Source organism: Thermobia domestica, chromosome 1, assembly GCF_964235325.1.
Source record: "Thermobia domestica chromosome 1, izTheDome1.hap1.1, whole genome shotgun sequence".
In the NCBI taxonomy this organism is placed as follows: Eukaryota; Metazoa; Arthropoda; class Insecta; order Zygentoma; family Lepismatidae; genus Thermobia; species Thermobia domestica.
The window spans coordinates 70,561,412-70,582,280 of NC_137454.1; the positions used below are offsets into that span (position 1 = coordinate 70,561,412).

Below are 20,869 nucleotides of genomic sequence, written 5' to 3' on the forward strand. Positions count from 1 at the left end.
AAAACTTTTGGTATTCACGATAAATAGCTTTGTCCCTGCTTTTCCGCCTTCTTTTTCTCAAGAAGCTAAAGAAATCAAAGAACAATAAAAAATTCCTCAATATTAGGGAAAAAAGTCAAAGATGACACAATATCATTTAGTTTAATAAAATAATATTGGTGAGTGTCATCCTCATGTATAATTTTCGAAAAATCGAGGGAAATTATTATTATTATTATTATTATTATTATTATTATTATTATTATTATTATTATTATTATTATTATTATTATTTTGTAAAATCTAAAAATTGATTCTGCACGAGAACCGTACCTCCCATTACGAGGAAGCTGATACTAACCATGCCACCTATTACGAGGAAACTGATATTAACCATGTCACCTATTATGAGGAAACTGGTAGGCCTACTAACCATGCCACCTATTACGAGGAAACTAATTCTAACCATGCCTCCCATTACGAGGAAACTGATACTAACCGTGTCACCTATTACGAGGAAACTGATACTAACCATGACATTTGTTACGAGGAAACTGATATTAACCATATCACCTATTACGAGGAAACTGATACTAACCATGTCACCTATTAAGAGGAAATTGATACTAACCATGCCTCCCATTACGAGGAAACTGATATTACCCATGACACCTATTAGGAAGAAAATGATACTAACCATGTCACCTATTAAGAGGAAACTGATACTAACCATTCCTCCCATTACGAGGAAACTGATACTAACCATGTCACCTATTACCAGGAAACTGATACTACCCATGACACCTATTACGAGGAAACTGATACTAAACTATGCACTAATCATTATTATATTAACAATAAGCAGTACACGGTACGATTAATGAGATATAATCCAGAATTATGATTAACTTTTAAACATTAATCTTTGTTTTAGCTTGGTCGAAGATGAGTGGGCAGAGTGTATCTCTACTAAGTCAACTTAAGTATCTTTGTATCCTAAGAGAATGAAACATTAATTAACACTAATAATTTATTTAATGCATAAAACATACCTAAAATTATTACTAGCAAATTGCCCGTTCTTCACACAGGGAGAATACGTTTCATTTTGGACATAAAGAACAAATGGGGGCTGGAATTGGATTTAAACGGCATCGGAAGCGTATCGGTTCGGGGTCATCTCAGCGACCCCGAAAATTATAGATTCGACACTAATATCGGTCATTTTCGATCATTTTTAAATATGTCCCCTTCCTCCTCCTCTCCTAAGTTGCACCATCAAAGTGAAATGATAAAAACTACCTCAAGCCCGAACCTCATCTATGTTGAAAATTTGATCGAGATTGGTCGGGTGGTTCAAGAGATATGAAATCACAAATGTAGTTATTTTCAATTTTATATATCAGGTTATCGAAAGTTGCAGGGAATTTTACAAAAGATGATTTTAGAAGAGAAGCAATGGTTTTCGTAGGATAGAAATATGGTATTGAATGTAAAGCCAAGGAATGAAGAGTTTAAAAGTATGAAAAGTTGTTTTTTTTTTTTTTTTTTTTTTTTTTTTTTTTTTTTTTTTTTTTTTTTTTTACTTCTATAGAGATTAAATTCAGTGGAAGCACGAGGTGTAATTACCCACCGTAGCGATATTATACGAGGAAAATTGGCCTACCAACAAATCGTCGTTGATTTCAAGTATTTATGTATAAAAATTAGTATTTTGTAGTAATATTTTAAACAGCATTCTACACCTATGAGATGTGAGTCATTTTTATGTGTTATTTCCTGACTTCTCTCTGTCTCACTTATTAATGTTCCATCTTTTACAATATTCATTTAATATGTAATTCATTAAGGTCCATTACTGGGATTAGATTAGTGTTTCCCATGAAGTCAGAAATAAAGTTTTCTAGTCTCATCTCGATTGTATAAAAGTGTTTGTAGTGTCGTTTTGTAAATTTGTGTATACAATTTATGCCCGATGTTTTTATTTTTCCTTAATTTCACCTAGAAGATACCAAAATATCTAAGCATCATGAAAAGTCCACGAAGGATACGATATAACAACATTTAAACCATATTTATTATTAGAGTATATTGTGTAATGGCTTGCATATCTTTAAACGTTGACAAATGCTCTTCATAGTGTTTGTACAATCACTTTATCAATTTATAGTTTCTGTACTATGAATCAAGTAACACTAAAACAGTGTTTGAGATCGAACACTTAGCTAAACTAGTGCTACCCACGACATTAGTGTAATTGCTCGACTTGTCTGGAATTTAAAAAGGTACTTCTCGTTTAGTCTCTTGTCTTGTTTTTGGAGTGCGGGGAGGGGGGGGGTGGAGACAAGAAATTCTTCGGCTTGTGGGTAATACTGTTTGAGATACATGATTCAAGCTACCCTCTCGCGTCAAGATAACTTCAGTCTTGTGGTACCCATTGATCATACTAGAAATGCTTGCTTCCTCTAACAGTTAAATTTCTGGTCTTCATCGGGAATTGAATCTCAGACTATACTTAGCAAAGGAATGCATGGTACCATTCTGCTAAATGGAAGCTCATGGTATTCTTTAAAATATGAATCCTTGTATGACTGTCGAATTGAGACTTGGGTTTCAAAAGTATCGTACCTATCATTTCTTTGAGACATCATATATTTGCGTATGTTAAACAAGCTATGAAAGCACCTATAAGAAGATGTCTACATGTTACCAAGGGATATACGCGTAGGTATGTACGAGATTAGGTTTCATGTGAAAGGAAATTAAATGAAGTGAAAAGAGTATCCACTTGTGTTGATATTACTCTCATTTACCGGTTTAGAACAATCAGGTTGCAGCAACATGCACACTGTTTTGTATGTCTTTGGAACTTTGCCTTCACGTGTCCAGAGGATGGATGGAAACTGGAGAAAGGAGTAGTTAGTCATGGACTGGGTGGCGCCTTGTGTTGTCAATTATTATCAATTCCAAATGCATAATAACGTTGGAATTTGTGTCATTTCTTGTAAGATGAAGGGTGTCTTGATCAACATTACTGATCTTTTTAAGACCTGATACAACGCGAGAGCGATAAGACTGTAAAATACGTGTCTTATAATCGTGAAATTCATGTGATCATGGCGAACCTCTGTTTTAAACTACAGCTCTATGTTTGACTTAGACATAGAACAATATCTAATCCAGTCCCTGATTATCCAACTTTTCTATAGTTTCCCTATATTGCTAGAGTACTCCCTCTATTATATAAAATGAAAAGGATCTTATTTGTGATCGCATCACAGGAAAGCGGCTAAACTGTTTGTAGTGAATTTTTGGATATAGCGTATTATTAAGTCACCAGGTTTCGAAACATAATAAAAAAGGGATAATATCGAGACTGACATATGTAAATCGAGACGAGACCGAAACTCAACATGCCAAGGTTTACTCGCGACGAGACTGAGGTCAAGACGGATACTTATAACCCGAGACGAGACTAAGCCCACTCTCGAAAATCAGGGTCTCATTTCGAATATTGACAAGAAATTACTCGAATTATCTTTACTAAAAAATTGTGCACTGTTACATTACTTATAAGATGGTGGATCCATTATCTTTGAATAACCGTTAATTATAGCATATACACAGAAGAAAGGGAGGGGGAGCAAATGCCACCCCTGATCACAAGATACATCGAAAATGTTTTAAACTGTACACAATTTTGAGTTTGGATTCAATATATATAATTTTTTTTTCAGTCATTTCAAGTACTCAAAGAGCATGTTGCTAACATATTTCAAAACCAAATTTTGTAAAGCAAACAAATTAGATTTTAACCGCCTAACATTATTTTTTCCATACAGTTCAGGAAGTCTCTAGGGAAAGATATGTTAAAAATCTTTTGTTTTTGTAATGAAATTATAAATTAAAAATATTATTTTTATTTATAAAAATTATAATGTCAATTTGGTAGATGAAAATAAAACAAAGTTTTATGTAATATTTTAATTGTTAAATATGTGTATAACATTAGTTTTAAAAATTACAAAAATAATATTTGTAATTAAAAATTATTAAAAGCAAAAGCAAAAGTCAAAAATCATCTGTAGTTAAATAACAATGCTTAAATAAAATCACAAAAAAAACTTAAAATAAATTAAAATTCAAAAATATATTACTTATTTTAATCTTTCTTTCTTTCTTTCTTTCTTTATTATTATTATTATTATTATTATTATTATTATTATTATTATTATTATTATTATTATTATTATTATTATTATTATTATTATTATTATTATTATTTTTAACTTTCGGTACATTTTAGTGCATCTGGTAATATAAGTAACGATACCGACTTTCCTTTCAAACTGAGGGTAAAAGCTTCAAGCTTCACAGCTAAACATAGCATTTCAATGTCTGTATATGTTAAGGTGAGTTAGTGAGAAACTTGGAGAAGTGTAGATGATGCCAAATGAATTTATTTTTCTTATACAAATTCATATCCGAGTACCTCATTTAGGTTCTACAGGCCTTTTGAAGTTGCCAGCACGGAGTAGGTTTTGCCATTCAGATTAAAGCAAAGCGCCTGCCATGTGCATCAACCTGCTGTATGAAGCTCTGCTACTGGTTGCCTAATACAAGGACATCAACCTTAGAAACGCCTTAGCGACAATGTTAATTAATCTTATGGGCTCAAAGTGACCCCGAGAACGTTGAATAGAAAAATAACTGTACTTTCTTTTTAAATAAATGAGACTCAAATCTACACAGAATTTGGACTCGACTAGAAAAAATGACACTTTTCTAGACTTTGTGGTTTTCGAGATTTCATTGTCGAGAGAAATTTTCGAGATTTCATTGTCGAGATAAATTGGCCACATTTATAAACATATCATTTTAATGTATAGATCATTCGATTTTGAACAGATTTTCGGGCACTTTTTGATTTTGAACACCTTTTAGGGCAGTGGTGGCCAATGTAGTTGATTTGATTGATTTGATTTTTAGTTTAGAATCCCTTTGAGAGCGAGGCTGTATGAGACGTGGACCTATACCTTAACGTTGAATCCGAACCACACGTTGAGCTCTCGCTGGGAGTTGAACACGGGTCTCCAATGCCTGAGGCGCGTACGCTAACCGCTTAGCCACAAGAGAGCACTTTCCAATTTATAATACACTGGGAACCAACACAATTCATTCACTAAGTATATTTATTGTGGAGAATCCCAATATTGGTTTACCAATTCTGTTACCTCCACAAAATAGCTTATCGACGTGAGCGTGGTATTTGTTAGTCTTTTGATCTTAAAAGCAGTTTTAAAGTTAATGGAAAAAACTGGAAACAGTATTGATGCAAACTTTTTTCAGGAGTGTATCTGACAACATGGCAAAACAGGTAATATTGCGTCACCAGGGAATGGGGGCACTTCCAGCACAGTTTGTAACTGTAAATTATTTCCCCAGCGATATTCTCTTATTTATACTTGGGTATGTTAAAAACATGAAATTAAATATTTGAGTTTAACGTCCACGATTATACTTGTTAGGCTAAGGGAGACGTTGATTAAAGCAAGTGAATGAAGATGGAAGAATTTGTTGAGTGAGAAAGTGGGAGGAAACGGAAGTACCGCGAGAAGACCCGAGCACGATGTTGTCCATCAGAAGTTTACTTGTTCAGGGATCGAACCAGGAACCCCACGCACCAGAGGTAAACACTGTACCACTGAGCGACCGTGACCACCCCATGGTATGTTAATACCTTGTTATTCGTTTCAATAATACACTTATTAAATAGTACATTCCATGAAAACACCCTGTATTACTACTACTACTACTACTAATAATAATAATAATATGTATCATCTGGTTCTTAATTTATTGCTGAATCACATTTTCTTTGCTATAACAAAAATTTCTTGCTTATATAATATAATATTCAATGATCAACTAAATTCAATTTTTCTCTCTGTGACGAAATATAAATAATAGAAAAGTATGTCATTAAAGGCAATTGCAAGACTATTGAATGATTTATGATTTAGCTCTTCTGCAGTTAAGGTATTATATAATTCATTTTTCCTTCCGCATCCCATCACAATCATAACTTCTGTGCCTGTGTCACTTATTGAAGAAAGGAGGCATGAATACAGACTGTGTCTTTTCAGGGATGAAGGCATCCCATTAGTGGTAAATGGCATTGAAAGGTGTGCAGTTCAAGGAATCACACAACGTTATCATTAAATACTTCATTCGTATAGGGGAAATCATAATGTCTCCTGCTTTCTTCCCTTAACTTCTGGACGATAAAGTGCTATTCATTTTTTGCCTTTAAGGTTTCCACGTATTTTACAGAACAATCGTACAGATGGTACTGCGTAAAACTGATGGTTATTCTGAGAAAGTGTTATACGCTGTAACTGTCGTTTTTTGTAAACACTTTATTGAAATATTGGCATAATTAAGATTTCCAAAATAAATAAATTTAAAAGTCAGTCCATAACCACAATTAGTATAGCTTACAGATGACGAGAAGAACCCTAAAACAGGGTAAGCGGGGAACGGTCAACGACACGGTCAAGTCCATTTTCGGTTTTTGAGGTGTGGTCTATACTTAGATGTCGTCTGCTACTCTGGGTAGTTATCTGTGTGCTATTCCATGGTGTCATTTGAAAACCCCGTGCGAAAAGTGGGCGAGCCCATACCTACGTCACACTACTTCTGCTAGGGTTCTTCTCGTCATCTGTGATCTGTAGTCATTATTGCTTTACTTCTACGCTAACGCCATCTATGTGACAGTTCTGTAAACTATTTGACGCTTGTATCAGCCTGCCCAAACAGCCGTTATTCACTTGAATTATCAGTGGTAATAAAAACCTGTTACAAGACTTTGAGAATCACGGTGGCTCAGTGGTAGACTGTTCACCTCTGCTGAGAAGGGTCCTTGGTTCGATCTCAAGACAGTGTGATTTCATGGTGCACAACATCGTGACCATTGGTTTTCTTGGAGTTTTTTTTTTTTTTTTTCATTTCCGCCCACATTGTTAATTTAACAGTCATTCGCTTTCATTAACCACCCGTCTTTAGCATATAAGAGATATATGTGGAACGTTAAACTAAAAAAAAAAAAAAAAAAAAATGCATTCTGTGTGTGATAGGACTTAATTCATTCAACCAGAACTACTATAATATTTTACTGCATCTCGCCTCGCCCCATTTTACTCTACTCTTGTTAGCATAATCTACTCTTTGCAAACACGCATTCTTTTCTTTTTGAGAGAAAGATACTTCACTTATTGCCATTATGTGTATGCAGCCTTGTTCTACATCTGCAGGAATGATGATACAAAATTATTTAGGAAAGCGGTCTTTGTTATATTCTATTTACAGTTTCTTAACAGTGAAAAATCTCGATAATATTTTGGAGTGTAGTTCTAATAAGTCTTTTGACCCAGTAGTGGCGATAAAAACCCTGCATTATGGCACGGTGTGGGCATTCCCCAAACTTTAGGCACCAAGTTTAAATTATAAGACTCGACCCGCACAAAGTTTGTATTTTAGTTCTGCAAGGGCGGTTTTGCCGCCATTGTTTTGACTTTTGAAATAGTTTAAAAAATGAAATGGTGACTATTCTTACATCATAAAAAAAATCCCCGGCGCTGCTTCTGATTTATTGATGGCTATGAGTGGATGAATCTATCACCTCACCAGCGACGTTCGCAAGGAGGAGTCTTGGGGGTTCGGACCTTCCCCGAAACACCGATTTTTCTGTAAATTTAGTGTAATTTTAAGGGTAATTTTACAAATTTTAATATAATTTATCTTCGTATTGATTTCGGATCTCCTGAAATAAATTCTTGCGTACATGGTTGACACTCACTGTCAGCACGTGTTCATCTTTGAATTAATTTACAGATACTACATATAGGGCCTATTAATTTCGGGGCCTATATTTTAAAAAGGAAATTTTAACATTGAAACTGTGTCTAAACAAGTAAGAAAACAATAGTCTTTGTTAGTTATTTTGGTTTGCGATGTGTTTATAAAAATCTTTGTAGCCTGTAACAAAGAATTTCAGAGATCATGAGCTATAAAAACCGTCAATTCGACACGAATGAAAACATCTTTTAGAATTAAAATGCAATATTTTTTAATGCTTTTGGCAACGAGGTATGCAAGATGTGGATAATCTTGTAATTGCAGCTGTGGTTTGGCTACTCTGTTTTGTTCTGAAGCTTCCATCGCGCACGCGTATGTGTGAGATCCTGTGTGTGGCGGGCGGCCAGTTGTAGCCTGGCAGCTCTCAATAGCAGGCAATGCAAACTGCATTTTGTTGCAATTTTTGAAAAATGATGGAAATCCCAACGGACGATGATGAGCCCATGGAAATGCCAATCATCAGGGGCCGTGGAGGGCCCCGCAGAATGCCAGAGCATGTCTCCTTCTTCATCGGGTGAGCCTCTATGTGTGACAAAGCTAAAAACACACGCTCTTGAATATTTTGTGTTGTGGTGTGTGCCCTTTTCTTCCATTTTGTCCTTGTACTGTTCTGCGCTTCGCCGTGCTTATTGTGTTTTATGGCATTAACACATCAATGCATGCCAAGTTGTTAAACACTAGTTGTACTGACTAACAAAGTGAGTCACTACCAGTGATGGATATCGGCAGTCCGTTTCTTTCTTTTTTTTAATTTCTTTCTTCTCATAAAGAAATTTCAAATCAAGTTTCGGCGCATTCAGATTTTTTTTTTAAAGAAGGCGATTTAATTGTTGTTAATATCGTTTTCTTCTGTGACTGTTTTGTATCAGTACTATTTTTTTTTTCCTGTTGAATATTTAATCAGTTTTGAAGACATCCTCTAGTTTCGTAGATAGGAGTTCGCTCTGCAGCCCCATTTGTTGTCATGAAAACTAATCCGTAATTCTGTATTAGAACAGGTTGAGTATTGTTAAAATGTATTTGTCGGTCCTTCTATACTTTTCCAGTGTAGCCCTATAACATTCATTGTAGTTCTGCGTCAGTCAGTACATAATGCGAGTGAAAGAATAAGTGAAATTATCATGAATACAAGCGTAAACTCTTTATGTCTTTCCAACATGTTTTAATCGGCAGCAAACGGTCGGCATCAAGAGTAAGTATAGAGTAATCTTGGAGGTCGGGATGACCTCAGTGCGCCTCACCAAAAGGACAACGTCGGTGCGCAGTTTGAGATCCCGTATGAAAAAAAAAAAAAAAAAAAAAAAAAAGTTCATTTGAACTACTCTTTCCCGGAGAAAGACACTTCGGGAATTGCGAAAAATGTGTATTTTCAAATTCCATATATGTAGTTGAAGAAAGTACTGGGCAATGTTTGATATCTACTCAAACCAAGACTCGAGCTGGCTTGTTCCTTCCTTCTATTTCGAGTATTACACACGTCAGTCAGGCACAACAAGCATCGAAATATTATATATAATCGAATTACTGGTAGTAGGAGGGCGAAATCATCATCCTCTGTGAAGAAATGGTACTGTATGTGTGAGAATTTTACTGTCAAGTACGTGCCATTAATCTGTAAAAAGCCGTTAATGCACATATTTTGACTGTGAACTTAAGGCAAAAAAAAAAAAAAAAATGCAACACTATTATCAAATACTGAAAATGTAGATAGAACTTACCAATCATGATGAACTATGAATTTTTTGAAAAATATCGGCCGTATACATTCTGCGGACACTAGTGTTTTTTTTTTTTTTTTTTGTTTTTCTGAAAGGTTTACTTGTAACTCATGGATTAATTAAAGGGCTTCATTGTCACAGTAATTCCTCCTCCCATCCCGAAAGGAAACTGTCCATATTATGGTGTCCGATAAGGGAGGTTTTACTGTATTTATCTTTAACTACGGTAGAAATTACGAAATGTTCTTATGCAAGTATTATAGGTAAATGTTACCGTGTTGAAATTTTGCATTATTCTCAATATGTTAATATTGTTAATCGTGACAAGACCTTGATGACGTTCATGAATTATATACCTGATTGACAAATGTCAAATAATGTCTTCCATACTCTTTCGCCATTGACACAATCATTGCTTATATTACAGCATAGTAAGCAAAGTGAAGTCAAGAATGAAACTTGAACGTTAAGTTGAGGTTTGGTTAGCATTCATTCCATATGTATGAAAATATGACAATAGATGTCACCGCAAGCAAGTTCCTAATGTGAGTAATATACCTAGATATTTATAAATTTATGAGTGTCGACGACAATAGCTTCTAGAATCAAAAGAATAAATTTTATTATTATTATTATTTTAAGTTCGATCATTATGAAGGTGTTTGAAAGAATTTTTGAATTCAAGTTTGATTTTTCCTGGACTGTAAGATTATTATTATTATTATTATTATTATTATTATTATTATTATTATTATTATTATTATTATTATTATTATTATTATTATTATTATTATTATTGAGACCAGAGTGTTGTTAGCTTCTGTGAGTACATAACATATGGCTTACCGATAATCTAATGAGAATGAAAGTATTTCATTTTTCTGGCGTATTTACTTTATACTTTTCTTACTAAGAGATAACTGACTCAATACTTTTCTATCAAGGTTATTATTTTACAGTGGCGGCTTTGAGGAAAGTCACATCGGTAAAAGGTTAGAATTTTACTGCAACACAACTAATGCTTTAATTGTTGTGCGCAGTGACGTATTTAAGGGAGTCTCTGAGCTTAAGACCCCGAAATTTTATTTACTATTTTAAAATAAGTGAAATATCTTGTAGAATATCACATTTCCAGGAATAAAGTAACAAATCCCCTGAAACAAAATCGTAAATGCGCCACTGGTTGTATGGAAGAACTAGGGCACCAGTTGCTATTTTTTTCCCTTGCAATGATAAAATTTTATTATTATTATTATTATTATTATTATTATTATTATTATTATTATTATTATTATTATTATTATACAAATTTAATTTTCCTCAAAAGTTGCAATGTTGATTTGATAATTTACCGTAAATGAAGTTCCAAATTTTAATGCACACACAAGAGCAGTGTAGTACAGTGTGTCCATAAAGTTGCGCAACCCAAACTTAGATTGCGTATATCTTTTGATCTAAGAATGATAAAAACCTGAGACTTGAAACAAATGTAAATATATTCTATGTAGATATTTGTGATATAATGACCAGGAACTTGTAACGTTTTTGTGTAGTAACGAAAGAAATTACCATAAAAAAATGTGCAAAATGAAGAAACTCAATATTCAGTTGCGGAAAATTGATTTCCTGTGGTGAATTCCTGTGTATATGAACAGTATGCATCAACATTTATCCATTAGTGCGAAAATGTGACAAGGTTGATGCCGTGTTGCCACATAAAAAGTCTGTTTAATGCAAGACTGTAAAATGGATTTTTTTTTTTGACAGAAACGCGGCCCCTGGCAACCTTGTTGTAAAATTACTGCAACAGCTATGTTTTAGGTTAATGATAAGCAGGGCCCGGATCTTGTTGACCTAAAATTTTGTAGAAAGTGACCTGTAAAATGACACTAAAATTCCTGTAAAATACCCCTAAAATTCACAAAAATTGACCTTAAAACTTGCGTTTTCTTAAATGTTTATTTCATAAAACATTGACATTTTTTAAATATCCATTGGATTTTAATTAACGTTTGTAACTCATATTCAAAAAGTTTTGTTTCAGTTAATTGCAGTCCATTGATCATTTATGTCCGTTTATCAGTCCATTGTACGGCATTGTACGTACTGAAAGCGTCAATTCACTCCCGAGTTGAAACTAGGAAGCACTCTTAAACAATAAAAGTTCGCAAGTGTAGACTATATGAGAATAATAGATAAAAATCCTGTTTAAAATCCTTGTACGCCTTCTAATGCATTTTTAGTTATTCATATGATCACATCTTTTGTGGTCAACAACCCAAAACTATCCGTTCGACCACCTATCAACCTCCACCTTTCGTCAACCAGCTACAGCTTAGTTTTCATTAGCTTGTTAAGAATGCAGTTTTTCCACCCCAATGGTCAGGAACCATGAAAAGAGATTTATTTATCTTCTTCTTTTTCACATCCGTAAACAGTGTTCATTTTAAGATTTCCTTATGTAGAAGAAAAAGAATAAAAAGAGCATAAGTGACCTAAAAGTTACCTTAAAATATTAAAAAATGACATGATACTTCAAAACGGCAAAAAGTGACCAAAAGTTGACCCTAAAAATATATATTTTTAGAACCTAGAGTTGATGGATAACGTTTTTATTAGAATTTGCCTTGTCTTATGCGTAACAGAAAAAAGTTGACTTGTCAACAAAATCCGGGCCCTGATGATAAGCAATGAGAATTTGCACATAATTGATAAAATGAATTTTTTATACAAAAATTTATGATGTTCGAAACTTTGTCCCAAAACAAATTAAATCAAATATCAGAGATTAATCCATGCATTTTTTCTTTCTTTCTTCTTTATTTATTTTGCTTTTTTCATTGTTGAGAGAGTTTCATTATTAGGAGCTTATTTCTGAAAATAAAATTTAAGTGCGTTCAACAATGGGTAAGACAAAATGTCAAAATTAATTGCACGGATTATTCTTTGATCATTGATTCAATTTGTTTTGGGGCAAAATTTCGAACACAATCTCTTCGATTTGACTGAATTATTATGAATATTCTCGCTCACTACAAAATATTTTGGAAAGATGGAAAACCGTGCTACCATTTATTGGTGATTATAGTGATTGCAAGGACTCGTGAAGCTTGACCTAGATCTCTTAATTTGAATACTGAATAGAACGTGAGGGTGTGTTCCTGTTGCCAACCTCCATCCATGAAATTTTGCGAGTGTCATCTCTCGCATTATAAGAAGTGCATCTCCCGAGGGCACAGTGTTGTCAGATTTCTGACAAGTTTCGTTTTATTATTATTGTTGTTCTCATTTTATATTTTTGCTATCATTATTGTTAACATTTAATTCGAATAATTGTTAGTATTCGTGTTATTGTTCTTTAAGTGCTGTTTTTTTGTCCGCATTCTCGGTGCACTTCTACTGTTTCACGTTTTTTTCCCCTTGGTATGCATTCGGAAGGCAGCTCCACGAATCGTGCCGAATTCTTCCGATGCATCACACATGATGCAAAGCAGTTCTATGATAGGTGTAGAGCCTAGGCTTCAAGAGTCTTCGCAGTCACTATAGTATTCCTTTAAACGCATTTTAATGCATTTTGTTTCGTTCAGTTTTTGAAGTTTTATGTAAAAAAGTTATAAAATATTGCTAATTTGGTGTGTTTGACATAGAATCAAAAAGATCGTTGACTGTGTGCTTTTTTTTTCTTAGTTGTACTTAATTTAGTGAAAAAAAAAATCATCATTTACGTTTAGTCAATCCTACAATATCGTTCACAAATCGAGTTTGAAAATGAAAATGAAATCTTTGAGTTTAAGAACCCACGATTACGTCCTCGAGGCTAAGGAAGACGATGATTAATGCAAGTGAATGATGATGGAAGAATTGGTGAAATGAGAAAAAGGGAGGAAACGGGAATACCCCGAGAAAACCTACAAACACGATGTTGTCCATCACAAACTACTTGGCTGGGATTCGAACCAAGAACCCCAGGCACCAGAGGTAAGTGCTCTACCACTGATTCACTCTGCACCCCCCCCCCAAATCGAGTTTGAGTTTTGTGTTTAGCATTCTTACGATGCAACATTGAAGATATAAAGTACGAGTCTGCTTTAACGTAGACTGCAACTGCAATCGGGATTTCAAGCCGGTGGAGTTGCCGGGTGCGCAGACCATCATGCAAAAGCAATCATGACACTATGAGCCGTTCCCCACCACACTTATCTCGCTTCCAGTAGAGCTGTATTACAGCACTGGCCTCGGCAATTTAGTAATGGAATTACTGTCATAATAACAACATGACATTCAAATCACTACTTTGCCTTCGGTGCAAGCGGTCCCGGGTTCGATTCCCGATGGGGACACTCAGTTGAAAAGTGTGAAAAAAAGCTTTTTCAGGCCAGCCATTCTGAATGAGGTTTTCCTGTGTTTTCCTCATTAACGCCAGGTAAATGCCAGGGCGGTACCTAACTTATAGGTTCCAGGCCACCTCCTTCCTTCCCCCAATCCTTTCTTCTTTCCCTTTCCCCGGATAGTGTGAACGCCAAGAAACGTCATCCCTCGCACGTGATGGGCTAAATGGGCATAGATGCCGAAAGCCCAGAAATTTTAAATCGTAAATCCTAAAATCCTAATCAAATCACTAACATTGCTAACACTCGAATCAACTATTTTTGTTGCGTGTATTATTTCTTTTTTTGTTGTTGTCGTCGTTGTGTTTCGTGGTTGTGAAAGAACAATGACGGATGGAAAGCAATGAAGGTGAATAGTTCAACTTTATCTGCATTGTTAAAAGTCTCTGAACTCTTCTTTACTACATTCTTTTTTTGGAGCAAACGCGTGTGTTGCCAACTTTCCGTGTAATTACTGCAATGCAGTGATCGCTTGATATGCAATTGCCCCCCTGAAATCCAGTGTTCACTCGTGTGTATTTTTCTTAGTCGTTGAGGTTATGCAATGGCATTATTAATGATCTTTTCCCCTGAGAAGGAAAAGTTTTACATATATATATATATATATATATATATATATATATATATATATATATATATATATATATATATATATATATATATATATATATATCCTTTCAGAACGTGTTATACATGTTAGAAAGTGCATCAAATACTTTCGGTAATTCGAATTACCTCCTGCATTTCTCTTAGTGAGGCTTATATGTAGTAGAAATGCTCATCCGATTAATTTAACTATCAACGTGTTTCAGTCTTATTTCTTGGTTTTATCAGCTGGGTTGATTGAAACTAAAACAATGAACCTTGTTTTACCTATTATGTTTTTATTAATTTTGCCCCAAAATTTTCGATTGGCGTAATTGACCAGTAGTATGCGTTTCTTGTCATTAATCTAAGCATTATGTACCTCCATGTGTTTCATTAAGACTGTTATTACTTATTACGACTACTTCAACGTATTTTTGTTTACATTCTTTGCATTATCATTACAGATTACTGTATTTCCGATACTTTTTTGATTTTAGTTTGGACGTTTGGACGTCTGGTTTTAGTCAGATTCCCCTTCATCTTACCTACATTATTTCAATCCCAATTTGTAACAATGTGAATTGCAGTTACAATGGGATACATTTATTTTGTCTCTCATTTGAAAGTGTATTAATACTTTTTTTTTGCGTATTTCTATTTTTTCTTTCGTACATTACACTCTGATAAAAAAAAAAACTGGTAACAATTATCATCATAGGTATTCTGAAGTCATTAGAATGTAATCTGCTGCTGCATGATAAACTTAATGAATTCTGGTCTTCAGCTAACCCTTTCGTCTTGACCCATCTCATCGTCTCCTTTCGTCTTGATTCGCTACGCGTAACTCAGGATGATTTGTAACGTATGATTTCAAAATAACAAAAATGATAGTACTTTGTAAGATTCGACAGAATATTCAACATTCAAGTACCAGCAATAGTACGGCTAATGACCTTTATTGCCAAGAAACAGCGTACTGGAGTGATTGAGCAACAAATTTTCCATTCGTTTTATTTACAGCATGTACAGCTGTCAGACGCCAGCATTCTTTAACCGCACAATACAATAAAGATACTACAACGTGGCCTTATAAGTTTATTCAATAGCGTTTTGTAGATATTCTGCAGCTCACTTTCTAATTTTTTTTTAATGTTCTTCCATTGTTTTTAAGTTATTGATTAAAAATTTTAATAAAAGTTAGAGAAAAGTAGTGAAAATCCTTAAAACCGTAGTCTGTTTTTCATTTTCTCTCTCTTTCTTTTTTTTCTTTCTTTCCATGTCGTTGAAGATGCAGTTCCTTTCAGATAATGTCCCAGTCAGCGTCTATTCCCAACATTTTTATACTGATTTTCCGTTCGAACCAAATATTTTTCTTCATTCTTCCCCACAAATACATTTTGAAAACTTTTAATCGTTTGTCATTGATGTTGCGTAGTGTACATGTTTATATTCTGTAAATACAATACTCCATGTGGTACATTTAACTCTCTATTCACGGACCCATAAAGCATATAATTTTGTTCTTTCTAAACATCTTTTTCGACATTTCTGTCCTTGCTTTCGATAGACAGCACCTCGACGAAGTCAGATGTTTTGAGTTGGAAGAGAGTAAACGGAATACATATTATGATCAGTTTTAGAGCCGTGTGGCCAGTAATTCACTACCAGAAAGAACATCTCTGTTTCATTACTCTAAATTCACTTATCAGTCGAAGAATGTCTTGGGAGAAAACAACAGTTCTTCTAGTTGACAGGTTGGCGGAAATCATAGTGTAACAATGGCCTTGAAAATATTCAATACATAGTGGTGTTAATAAATGTTCTAACTGATGTTTTCTGTATTCAGCCAGAGTAAGTCGTTTTAACTAAGTAATACCTTCTTCTACATGTAAAACTTTTCAGTGAAATTACTAAGAATGACTGAGAAATATGTTGATAACACGAAGAATACGGTTTACGTTTTCAGTATATAATAATAGATTGTATTAAAATAGCGCAATTCATTTTAATGCCAACAATATTCCTAATGGATTGATCTATACTTTGATTTCGGTCGCCTCCTAGACGAGAATTAAGTTTCTCTTGTCCTTCTTCTTCTTCTTCTTCTTTTTTATATAATTTAACGTCCAACGATTATGCGCCGAGGCTAACAGAGAGTGATGATAATGAACGAAATCGTCTAATGAAGAAAGTGGGAAGAAACGGGAGAATTTCGAGAAAAACTATACGCATGGTGTTAAGTACATTTTGTGAGGACTGGGATTGAACCAGGGACCCCATAGATCACTAAAATCAGAGCTTTCTGTCGTCTCGTCTCGTTAAAGCAATATCTGGACAGTGAAAGTGTATAGACCATATGCGTTTAGCGGGAGAATTGTGTCGTGTCGTATTCTGTCCCGAAAATTCTGCGTCTCGTCTGGACTCGTGGACAATAGTAAACTTGAAGCACACTTGTCAGTATTTTGTGTAATTTTACTTGATTACATTGCTACCGTGTTTAATTCATACGTATTGATCAAAAACACAAGGCGTATGACTTAAAATAGTTTCTTAACATTAAAAGAAGAAAGAAAAGAAGCAATAAGCAATGCGTTACGTTCAACAACACTAAGATCTATATTGTGTTATTGTGTTTGATTATGCTGTACACATTTAAATTATATTTCTATTTATGACTGAAAAGTGACCAATGTGGGCGATTAGCAGGTTCAAACCCACGTCTGCCGCTCAGAATTTTTCGATTGTGATAGCATTATCTTCATCTAAGCCACTTGTTCCTAATCTTTGGTACCCAAACCGTTCATGGATACACGGACGTATCCGCTCTCCGCACGGGAGGAATAGGTTTTCTTGAAAGATGTACATGAACACCTTTCTTCCCCTCTTAAGATGCGTATTTTAAGTAGAAATGAAATGATAAGAACCCGGCTCATCTCAAGTGATAATTATGTTCAAAAATCCGTTTCATGCACTGCACTCGTTATTCTTTGTGAAAAATTTAAACATCCTTTCTTCCCGTATTTCAAAGTATAATTTCGTCATTTTATGATTACGAAATGGAAAATTTATATATTAAAGGAATTGTTCTCTTTCCCTCTTTTAGAAGCGGAGTTTTCAGAAATACGTGGACATGTTTCAACCTATTGTTAATAACAAAATTATATTCCATGTTTCATCTTCCTAACTTGAAGGTCTTCTGAGATACTCTATTTTTGTATTTTTTTAAAAAAAGCCCTTTTCTCCTCTTAGAATACACATTTTTACGAAAGTAACATTATAAAATCTAGGATCGAGCCAGGTGTCATGCTTCTTCTAGAATTCATTTCAAACTGAGACATTTTATACAAACACACATTCAGCTTTATATTTAAAATGAGGATAAGGCATCCTAATTTTTTCTTATGCTGTAAACAACGTGTGATTACTCTATTCTGATATAACGTTCCTTTTCAGCGTCGAGGTTATGTGAGACAATACAAAGCAATCAGAACTGAAACATTTACAGCAACTTCCATTGTGGCTTCATCTCAACCAACCTTCGTACTCAATTCCATATGCCAAAAATTAATATATATATATATACAGTTAAAACGGATAGGAGAGAAGAGGACGCTTTTATACAGAGTCCTTCTTGGTAAGACCAATTAGATTGCAAACATCTTGCGAAGAAATTGTCTTTTTCATACCGCCACAGGAGGAAAGATGAAAGGAAAGCGATTAATAGGAAGAAAAAGAACACAACTCATTGTTCTATATATTATTTGAAGAATAGAAGTGAATATTGGTTTTTAAATGAGGAAACTGAAGATCCAGAACCATGGAAGAAACATTTCCATTCCCAAAATTAAATAATAATAATAATAATAATAATAATAATAATAATAATAATAATAATAATAATAATAATAATAATAATAATAAGTCCCAGGATCTGCCAAAAGGCAGAATTTTATATATATACTTCCAGACATCACTGCTGATGTCTCATCGGTAGATGATGTCACATAACTCTTACGTTGGAGTTTATGAGTCATAACTATTGAGATTCCATTCCCATTGTTTCTGATGGTTTTTAAAGAATTGAAATCTTTAATTCTCATTTGAAAGTGCCTCGTGATGATAGATTTACGCGTGTTTTTATTTATGATTGTTTGGAATTTTATCTGAAATCACCTTGTACACGTTTTACTAGATAGAGAAGTATTTTTTTTTTTTTTTGCATAACATACATATTTTTTTTTTTTTTAAAAAAGTTTGGTTTACTAAAAACTCTTTTCTATATTTACTTTTGTCTGTTCAAGAGACTCAAAATTTGAAGTATTCGACGGATCACCATCAACTTTGGCCATAACATAGAGGATAAAATGTAACCAATCCAGTTCGTTGATGCAAGTGATCCATTCAGTTGATCTCAAGATATGGACAATCAAAAATTAGTTCCCCATGTATTACTTATAGGGGTCATTCCATGTCAAATCAGCTAATTTTAAAACATGACCGTGCTTCAATGTCTCAGATTCTCTTCAAAATATTTTCATACCAATGAAATTATGCTAAATTAATTTTTTCCGATTTTTGGATGAGAAATGGGCCGGAGAGAAATTTTTGAAAAATGTGAGGTTTGCTTCAATTTCAATATTTGGCACGCAGCATCATGGATCTAAATTACCATAACTTCCTTATTTTTGAAGTTGTTGGGCTTATCCAGGTGTCAAATGAAAGCTTAATTTTCACTCTTTCAATTGATCTTAAGTAACATTGCAAAAGGCTACACTGTCAAATATTAATGGGCATATAAACAAATTTTAGGGATTTTTGCAAATTGTGCCATTGCTCAAAAGTTACAACTATGAATGCCAAAAACACCCTTTTTATTTTTTAACCATATCATGTATGTGCTAACGTAAGATGATTCTATTTAAAAAGTTTCATAGTTATAACTTACGAGCAATGACACAATTTGTAACAAAACTTAAAACTATATTTCCGTACATAAAAAATAATAATTACAAAATTACAAAAACGCCTTCTTTATTTTTTAACCATATCATGTACGTGTTAAGATGAATGTACAAAAAAAGTTTCAAAATTTTCTTAGTTGTAACTTTTGAGCAACGGCACAATTTGTAAAAACCGTAAAATTTGTTTGTATGACCATTTATGTTTGACAGTGTAACCTTTTGCAAGGTTACTTAAGATCTACTGAAAGAGCAAGAATAAAGCTTTCATTTGACACCTGGATGAGCCCAATAACTTTAAAAATAAGGAAGTTATGGTAATTTAGATCCATGATGCTGAGTGCCGGAAAGTGAAATTGAAGCAAAATTCACATATTTCAAAAATGTCTCCCCGGCCCATTTCTCATTCAAAAAATCGGAGAAAATTAATTTAGCATAATTTCATTGGTATTTATGTATGAAAAAATTTTGAAGAGAATTCGAGACATTGAAGCACAGTGCTCTAGGTGATTTCACATGGAATGACCCATAGGAATTACTATGGATATCATCTTTGCTTAATAGACTACCCGTAGTGCTGTTGAGAGTAACGGGTTTGCATAATACTCAGGATATAAAATACTAATCCTGTCGTTGAATACAACTCTTAAATGAAACTAAATGACTTTCTATTTTCTACTTTCAAATACCTATTTTATCTTAAGAGGACCCATCACAGCGAAATTCTAATACCGCTAATTTTACAGTAATTCTATGATATCTTCAAATAGATAAAAGATAATCAAAAAGTGGTACAAGACCTCCCTAGACAGTATTATTTTACATGAGATACCGTTATCACCACTCACTTATCTACTTTCGTTTTCCAACCATTTAGAAATCCGGTATTTATTTTCGCGTTTCTAAATGACTGCAAACGGAAAGCTACTAGGTGACTCGTAATAACGATACCTCACGCAAAAAATATTGTCTAGGGCGCTCTTGTTCCACATTTCGATTATATTTTATCTATTTGAAGATATCACGGAATTACTGTAAAATTAGCGGTATTTTAATTTCGCAATGATAAGACCTTTTAAAGTGTAGGTTAGTTAATTTGATGTAAAAATCCTTTAAGTGGGCAATGAAAGATGAGCGGAAATTTAAAAATGAAAACTTTTGTGATGTAGCTGCGATGCTCTTACTTGTTACATTATTGTGCTATACATACATGCAGTATATCTCCATAATAAAGTGAAATGCATTTTTTAAAAAAACAGATGGAAAAGTTCTTGTCCACAATTAGCATTAAAATGCCATTTTATCCAGTGTAAGCGTGAGG

General features: G+C 33.9%; 1 protein-coding gene across 13 annotated transcripts in view; it reads left to right on the forward strand.

The window, feature by feature from the left end:
• Ndae1 (Na[+]-driven anion exchanger 1) overlaps positions 1-20,869 on the forward strand; it is a 518,135-nt gene that overhangs the window by 277,533 nt on the left and 219,733 nt on the right. For 9 of the 13 annotated variants that reach the window (XM_081758599.1, XM_081758546.1, XM_081758557.1 and 6 more), the window contains exon 1: positions 8,292-8,410. The exons of the other annotated variants lie outside the window; for them this stretch is intronic. In XM_081758599.1, the coding sequence (XP_081614725.1) occupies positions 8,307-8,410 (104 nt within the window). In that variant the 5' untranslated portion in view covers positions 8,292-8,306. Of the gene's footprint in view, positions 1-8,291; positions 8,411-20,869 lie in introns of those variants that run through there. 13 annotated transcript variants of the gene reach the window in all.